The 8,564-nt window shown below is 51.0% G+C and overlaps 1 protein-coding gene across 1 annotated transcript; it reads left to right on the top strand.

The window, feature by feature from the left end:
• On the top strand, positions 1–7,358 carry LOC103223041 (glutathione S-transferase theta-4). The gene is made up of 5 exons (XM_007975144.3): positions 1–406; positions 1,837–1,924; positions 4,137–4,287; positions 5,525–5,701; positions 7,161–7,358. Exons 1-5 carry the CDS (start codon positions 283–285, stop codon positions 7,356–7,358), a joined length of 738 nt encoding a protein of 245 aa, XP_007973335.2. The 5' UTR covers positions 1–282.
• Positions 7,359–8,564: the final 1,206 nt, after the last annotated feature.

The raw sequence follows: 8,564 nt of genomic DNA, 5'->3' as shown, positions 1-8,564 counted from the left end.
GGTGCCACGGGGCACAGGCACATGTGGAAGAGGGAGACTAGGGTCACAGCTGCCACACCTTTGCCACAGGTCTCTTGCCAGCGTACTCCTGGGCCTCCTTAGAATCCTTGCTGCCGTAAGAATTGCAGGCTTCCTGGCCTTATGACAACACAAAGGGAAACAAGAAGTTTCCCTGGGAAACACAGGGTCCTGGGTCCAGATTGGAGAGGCCACAGGGCCAGGGACTCTGGCCAGACATAGGCCCAGGTCTGTGGCTGGCCAGCTGCGGCTGTGGGGTCCGGTATGTGTCTCAACATGGCCCTGGAGCTCTACATGGACCTGCTGTCAGCACCCTGCCGTGCCGTCTACATCTTCTCAAAGAAGCATGACATCCGGTTCAACTTTCAGCTTGTGGATCTGCTGAAAGGTCAGTTCCCACCGCTACCCAGCAGGCCTGGTCCTGGGGGAGGCAGGGCACACAGATTGGGGTTTTTCTTTTTTTCTTGTTTTTTGATGTAGTTTCGCTCTGTTGCCCAGGCTGCAGTGCAGTGGCACTATCTCTGCTCACTGCAACCTCCACTGGGTTCAGGTGCGTCTCCTGCCTCAGCCTCCTGAGTAGTTGGGATTAGAGGTGCTCGCCACCACACCCAGCTAATTTTTTGTATTTTTAACAGGGGTTTCACCATGTGGACCGGGCTGGTCTCAAAATCTGAACCTCAAGTGATCTGCCCACCTCAGCCTCCAAAATGCTGGGGTTACAGGCATAAGCCACCACGCCCAGCCTGATAGGGGCCTTTCTGACGAGCACAGACAGATACAAGGGAGTCACCCCAGAGGTCCCCAGGGAAGGAAATGATGCTAGGGGGCTTGTAGGCTGCATCCCTGTCTAGCCTACCTTAGTCATTCCCCACTAATGACAGTCCCCATGCAGGAGATGAACAGGCTTTTCGAGGAGAAGGGGGAAGGAGGAGCATCTGGGCCTCCCTGGGCTCCCACCAGGCACCCTGGCTTCCTTGTGGAAGTCTAGGACCTTGTGAACTCAGCACCTGGCTGCCAGGTTGGCAAAGGGGGCAGAAGAGCACAGTCTGTCTACACCCATCTTCCCCAGTGTTCAGAACGGCTCAGGGCTCCACTGACCCCGAGTGAGGGTCAGACGGGTGGGCTCCAATTCCATCCTGAGCACAGAGGGGCTCCAAAACCTCAACCTGCAAAAGCAGAAGCCTCTAGAACACAGAGGAAGAGACAGGGAAGCTTTGGAAATGAATGGGGTGCGAGTGGAGCCCCCAACGGGAAGCAGCTGGTCCAGGAAGAGTTTCAATTCCTGTCCCCACATCAGGTTCCCTGTACAGATGACCCCGATTGTGTCTGAGAGGCTTCCCTTTGGATGTCCAGCTGTGCTGGGCCCGGCTTCCTTAAAGAGGGGACAGAGGAGTGAGGGCGATGGGAGTGGGGATGGGACTCAGTCCCTGGGCCTCAGGGCTTCAGGTGATTCAAAGGCTGTGGCTTCAGATCCAGCTTTAGGGGTGGGCCCAAAGCTGGAGGCCTCCCCACCAGCTGGGGGAAGCTAGAGAGGGAGGCCTCCAGCTTCTGGGCCAAAGGGTCGTCCTGGTCCTTGGACACAGGTAGGAGGCACAGGAGTCACTAAACCTAGGGAGGAGTAGGCGGGAGCCAGCAGTTCTGATCCCAGTCCGGTTCTGCAACTGCCTTGCCCTGTGACCTGGGGTGAGACACGATGTCCCTCTGGGCCTCAGTTCCCTCTTCTTGAGAAAATAGAGAGGGAGGTATTTGTGTCTCTGAGAGTCTCAGTTCTCTCTGCCCTGGAGTCCCACAGCCTCAGACCTTCCCTGCCCCTCCCAGGTCACCACCACAGCAAAGAATACATTGACATCAACCCCCTCAGGAAGCTGCCCAGCCTCAAAGATGGGAAATTTATCTTAAGTGAAAGGTAAGTCTTCCCCAGGGCCCTTGCACCATCTGTCTCTGCTCCTCCTGGGAGACTCAGTGCAAGCGTTTGTCTATTTCACCATGGGAAACCTCACACATACACTAAAGGAGAGTGAATACTAACTAATGAGGGGCATGAGGAACCCCACAAACCCATTGTCCAGCTCCGACTGTTGCCAACCTGGGGTCCATTTTACATCATTTCTATTCCCCGGCCTCCCAGACATCCCATCATTCCAGTCATAAATGTTTAGGGGCCAGCTCACACCTGTAATCCCAGCACTTTGGGAGACTGAAGTTGGGGAATGGCCTGAGCTCATGTGTTCAAGACCAGCCTAGCCTGGACAACATGGCAAAACCCCATATCTACAAAGAACACAAAAATTAGCCAGCGTGGTGGTCTGCACCTGTAGTCCCAGCTACTCAGGAGGCTGAGGTGAAAAGACTGCTTGAGCCCGGGAGGCAGAGGTTGCAGTGAGCCAAGATTGAGCCATTGTACTTCAGCCTGGGCAACAGAGTAAGATCCCATCTCAAAAATAAAAATAAATAGTAAATAAATCAATACATGTTTAGGAACATACCTCTCAGACATAAGAGTTCTTAGAAAGAAAAGAAAGAAAGAAAGAAAGAAAGAAAGAAAGAAAGAAAGAAAGAAAGAAAGAAAGAAAGAAAGAAAGAAAGAAAGAAAAGAAAGAAAGAAAGAAAAGAAAACACACTGGGCACGGTAGCTCATGCCTATAATCCCAGCACTTTGAGAGGCTGACATGGGAGGATCGCTTGAGGCCAGGAGTTCACGACTGCAGTGAACTCTGATTGCGCCACTGCACTCCAGCCTGGGCTAGGATAGAGGGTAGGAACACTACATTACCATTAAGATACCTCACAAAATTAACGATAATTCCTGGATTTCATCTGATGTCTGGCTCCTGTTCAAAACTCTCTAATTATCTCCTAAATATTTTCTTGGCAGTTTGTTTGGATCAGGATCCAAACAAGTTCTGAATCTTGCAGCCAGTTGCTGTCTCTCCCGCCACTCTCTAATGAATAGCTCTCTCCATGCCCTGACCTTTTTACCTTGGCAAGGTTGCTGTTGATGATAAAAAAGGAGCACTTGTCCTGTGGAGGTTCCTACACCAGCCATCAATCAGCAAGGCCTAGGACACCCCACCGAAGCATGTCTCCCCTCCATCCCCTTCCCTCTGTCCCCATGACCTCCACCATTCCCGGACACCACAACCTTCCCAATAGTTGCTGGCTCCCCTGTTGTCCATTCTGCCCCCTCGGGCTCACCCTCCATCCAGCACCAGAGAGATGGATCCTTTCATGCGCTGGCTTATATAACACCTAATCTTACAGATTAAGTCCATAATCTCCCTGCATCTCCTGGGGCTACCCTCTGTGGCCTCCACAGTGTCTCTTGCTGCCTCGCCACTCCCCAACCACCCCCACCCTCCTTCCAGTTGCACCCACCTACTCTCCGTTCTTCAGATTCACCTTGCTGCCCTCACTCTGGTATTTCAGCATGTGTTTTCCTTTGTTGGTTTTTTGAGACAGAGTCTTGCTTTGTGGCCCAGGCTGGAGTGCAGTGGCACAATCTTGGCTCACTACAACCTCTGCCTCCCAGGTTCAAGTGATTCCCATGCCTTAGGCTCCTAAGTAGGTGGGATTACAGGTGTGTGCCACCACACCCAGCAAATTTTTGTATTTTCATTTTAGTAGAGACAGGGTTTCACCATGTTGGCTAGGCTGGTCTCCAACTCCTGACCTCAAGGGATCTGCCTGCCCTTGGCCTCCCAGAGTGCCGGGATTGCATGTGTGAGCCATCGTGCCTGGCCTGTTTCTGTTTTGAAAAAGGATCTTGTTCTTTCACCCAAGCTGGAGTGCAGTGGTGTGATCTTGGCTCACTGCAGCCCCAGATTCTTGGACTCAAGCGATCCACCCGCCTCAGCATCCTGATTTGACACGTGTTGTTCCCCTTGCTGGCCTACTCTTTGTTATACCACCAGCCCCCAACTCCTACTCACCCTGCAGGGCTCCTTCCCTGCCCTTACTGACTGTCAGACAGACAGCTCTGGTGAAGGCCTTTCCCGGGGCCATTTGGGCTCCTTCTTGCTCTGGAAGCCCCAGCAGTTGGGCCCAGGGCATATTGGGGTGGTTGATGTACTGGCACTCAGGAAGGCAAGGGCAGTGCCCCTGACCAGCCCTTTCTGCAGTGTGGCCATCCTCTACTACCTGTGCCGCAAGTACAGCGCTCCATCACACTGGTACCCGCCAGACCTGCACGTACGTGCCCGTGTGGATGAGTTCATGGCTTGGCAACACGCGGCCTTTCAGCTGCCCATGAAGAAGATAGTCTGGCTCAAGGTGAGCAGGATCACTTCCAGGGCCTGGGGACAAGGGCACAAGCGAGTCAGGGAGGCTGGAGGCCAGTTCTGGCTCTGCTGATTGCCGGTGAACTCTAGTAAGTCTCCCTCCCTCTCTGGGCCTCATTTCCTCAGCTCCTTCTCCTGCCTGCCTTACGGAGCTGTCAGGGGTGTGGACTGAAACAATGGGCATGAAAGAGTCTTATTAGGGCAAGGGGAAGGGCATACAGGAGGGGCTGATATGACTCACCCAGGACAGCATTCGAGGCATTTCATTCCGAACTAGAGAATCTCAGCGTCGAAAGGCCCACAGAAGGCCAGGTGTTGCGCTCACGCCTGTAATCCCAATACTTTGGGAGGCCAAGGCAGGCGGATCACTTGATGTCAGGAATTCAAGACCTACCTGTCCAAAATTGTGAAACACTGTCTCTACTAAAAATACAAAAAAAATTAGCCAGTGTGGTGGTGGGCGCCTATAATCCTAGCTACTCAGGAGGCTGAGGCAGAAGAATTGCTAAAACCAGCCGAGTGGAGGTTGCAGTGAGCTGAGATCATGCCCCTGCACTCCAACTTGGGTGACAAAGTGAGACTCCATCTCAAAAAAAAAAAGAAAAAAAAGCTCATAGAAAAGTTGAAGATGGCTGGGTGCGGTGGCTCATGCCTGTAATCTCAGCACTTTGGGAGGCCAAGGCAGGCGGATCACAAGGTTGGGACTTCGAGAACAGCCTGGCCAACATGGTGAAATCCTATCTCTACTAAAAATACAAAAGTTACCCGGGCATGGTGGCACGTGCCTGTAATCCCCGCTACTCCAGAGGCTGAGGCAGGAGAATCTCTTTTACCCAGCAGGCGGAGGTTGCGGTGAGCTGAGATCCCGACACTGCACTCCAGCATGGGCAACAGAGTGAGACTCCGTCTCAAAAACAAAACAAAAAAAAAGAAAAAAGAAAATTTGAAGGTGACAAATAACCAATACATGTGTCTCCACATCAAATTATATGCCTGTGACAGGCATCACTAGTCAGTCACAGGACTTATACCTGCTGAGCTCCCCAAATCCTTGTGAACACATGGTTCCCAGCAACTTCCACCAATCAGAACTGCTACAAGAGGTGAAACTACTTTATGTCCTGGGAACTGTCCAGTATCTATCCAGCAGACAAGAGTACACAGACCTGGCAGGGCAGGTGGCCCTGGAGTGCAGCCTCCTCTTCCCTCCTCTTCCCAACCCTGGCCAGTTGCTGATCCCAAAGATAACAGGGGAGGAAGTTTCAGCTGAGAAGATGGAGCATGCAGTGGAAGAGGTGAAGAACAGTCTGCGGCTCTTCGAGGCGTATTTTCTGCAGGATAAGCTGTTCATCACCGGGGACCAAATCTCACTGGCTGACTTGGTGGCCGTGGTGGAGATGATGCAGGTGTGGGGTGGGGTGGAGGAGGGTTAGACCTTGGGCAGAGGTGGGACTCCTCTGTGACCAGTGGGGCCATCACTTGAGGATAGGCTGGAGAGGCGGGAAAGGCAGGTAGAGCTGTCATGGGGGCTGTGGGAGCCAGGTCTGGGGGCCTGGACTCAATCTGGGGGCAACAGGAAGCACAGAATATTGTGAATCAGGGAGGATCACAGTTCTCCACATTTGACAAAGATTCTTTGGTGTGGGAGGAGCTGGAGCTGGAGGGTGAGCCTGGGATAGAGAAGAACACTGCATTTCCTGGTCAATCCACCAGCATCCCAGATACCGCCTCCTCTTGCTGGACTCGCCAGGAAATGTTCACTGGCCCCTGGGGGTCCTTCTGGCCCTGCCTCATTCCCAGAGCTCCAGACAGACAGCTATGGAGGACAGCTCTCCTGGCTGGGTCTGAGGGGCATCCACTGTGCATTTGGAGGCATACCTGAGTGTGGGGCATTTATATGGCCTCTCTATGCAGAGGAGGGTGACCAGTTCTGCCTCTCAAGACACTGGCCAGGGTCTAAATTGGCCATCCTGCTCACCAGCTAGGGCACTGCACACTGACCAAAGAGACTAATTTTCATATCAGCCAGAGCTATGCCCAGGAGGAGGCACCTGGGATCCTGGTGGCTTGGCTAGGAAATGCAGTGTTCCTTTCCTCATCCCAGAGATCTCTGGCTCATATGAAAATTAGTCTCTTTGGTCTGTTTGCAGTGCAGACCAGCACCAGAAAAAATCATTCTGGCCTGCCCCGAGGGCTCAGACATATGCTTCGCCCCCACCCCGTACATTTCACCCACCACCCACCCTTCTTGGGCTTCCCAAAGACCTTCGGTGCAAAGCCAAAGTCCAGAGTAGACTGTCTTAGTGAGCCAGCCAAACTGCAGGGTAGACTGTCTTAGTGAGCCAGCCAAACTCCAGAGTAGACTGTCTTAGTGAGCCAGCCAAACTGCAGGGTAGACTGTCTTAGTGAAACAGCCAAACTCCAGGGTAGACTGCTTGCCAGGTCTCCTATTCTAGCCCCTGAGACTGATCACAGTGGGAGGTTAAACATGGGGAAAAAAACCTGAGTTCTCTCCCTCATCCACATATACACCCCTGGGATAAGGGGTTTCCTTGGAAGAAGGCAGAATTCATGTGAGGTCACAGGCTGGAGAAGTGGGAGCTGCCTGGGCTGGGAGCCCTCTCAGCATGGTCCAGAAGGCTTAGAGCAAGAAGACCAGTGACCAGAGACCCTGGGGGATTCTGGATCCTCCATCCCCATGTACATCTATTACATAGTCTGTGACCTCTTGCTCAGGCCTTGGGGGTCAGCAGCCTATTTCTTTGCAGAGGCAGATGTTGGAGGCGGGGGCCTGAGGCTGTGGGAGAGGACCCAGGTGGGGCTGGTCCCCAGGCTGACCACATCTTCCTCTTTGTCTATCCACAGCCCATGGCAGCCAACTATAATGTCTTCCTCAACAGCTCCAAGCTAGCCGAGTGGCGCATGCGGGTGGAGCTGAATATTGGCTCTGGCCTCTTTAAGGAGGCCCATGATCGACTAATGCAGTTGGCCAACTGGGACTTTTCAACATTGGATCCAATGGTCACGCAGAGAATCTGTGAGTTTCGGGAGAAGTACTTGTGATCCTACTTGCAGCCATCCTGCAGGGCCTGGCTGGCTCAACAATCTGAGCACCTTCCTTAAAGGAAATGCTAAAAAAGACACCTCTTCTTTGCCTAATAAAGAGCTGGAACAACCATCACAGCTGCTGAGCAACAGATAGTTGGCGTATGCACAGGGTCTGATGTGGGAGTGGGTGGTGGTTACAGATCCTTTCAGTTTCCAAAAAGAATTTTAAAAGTAAAGGGTTAATATGGTTACATTGTCAGTAATAATAGTTGATGACTTCAATACTCCACTTTCTTTCTTTTTTTTTTTTTTTTTGAGATGGAGTCTCGCTCTGTCACTCAGGCTGGAGTGCAGTGGCACAATCTGGGCTCACTGCAATCTCCGCCTCCCAGGTTCAAGTGATCCTCCTGCCTCCCGAGTAGCTGGGATTACAGGCACACGCCACCACACCCAACTAATTTTTTTTTTTTTTGTATTTTTCTCGAACTCCTGAGCTCAGGCAAATTGCCCACCTCAGCCTCCCAAAGTGTTGGGATTAGGGGTGTGAGCCACTGTGCCTGGTTCCCACTTTCAGTAATGGATAGAAAAACTACAGAAGACCATCAAGGAAATAGAGGACTTGAAAAGCACTGTAAACCAATTGCGCACACTAGACATGAACAGAACATTCCACCTGACAGGAGCAGAATAAGCATTCTTCTAAAGAGCACATGGAATATTCTCCAGTATAGAGCATATAATTGGTCCTAAGTCTCAAATTTAAGAAGATTGAAATAATGCAAAGTATGTTCTCTGGACACAGTGGAATAAAGTTAAAAATCAAGAATAGAAGGAAAACTAGAAAATTCACAAGCACATAGAAATTAAACAGCACACTCTTAAGCAACCAGTGGGTCAAAAATGAAATCACAAGATAAATTAAAAAGTATCTTGAATGAATAAAAATGAAAACACAACATGCCCAAATTTATAGGATGCAGCACAAGCAGTGCTAAGAGGAAAATTTATAGCTGTAAACACACGAGTTAAAGAAGAACGATCTTGAATCAATAACCTAACTTTATGCTTTAAGGAACTAGAAAAATAAGAGCAACCTAAACCCAACACCAGTAGAAGACAGGAAATAATAAAGATTAGAATGGAGATAAATGAAATAGAAAATAGAAAAACAATAGAGAAAATCATTGAAACCAAAAATTGGATCTTTGAAAAGATCAACAA

This window comes from Chlorocebus sabaeus, chromosome 19 (genome assembly GCF_047675955.1).
Source record: "Chlorocebus sabaeus isolate Y175 chromosome 19, mChlSab1.0.hap1, whole genome shotgun sequence".
NCBI classification, from domain to species: domain Eukaryota; kingdom Metazoa; phylum Chordata; class Mammalia; order Primates; family Cercopithecidae; genus Chlorocebus; species Chlorocebus sabaeus.
The sequence above is the reverse complement of the archived record's forward strand: the minus strand, read 5'-3'. Positions and strand labels throughout refer to the sequence as shown.

Bases quoted from the DNA above. Each gene is read 5' to 3' on its own strand.
- LOC103223041 (XM_007975144.3), top strand. From the start codon at position 283: ATGTGTCTCAACATGGCCCTGGAGCTCTACATGGACCTGCTGTCAGCA. The intron at 407-1,836 runs GTCAGTTCCCAC...TGCCCCTCCCAG, and splicing joins GCTTGTGGATCTGCTGAAAG to GTCACCACCACAGCAAAGAA. The intron at 5,702-7,160 runs GTGTGGGGTGGG...GTCTATCCACAG, and splicing joins CCGTGGTGGAGATGATGCAG to CCCATGGCAGCCAACTATAA.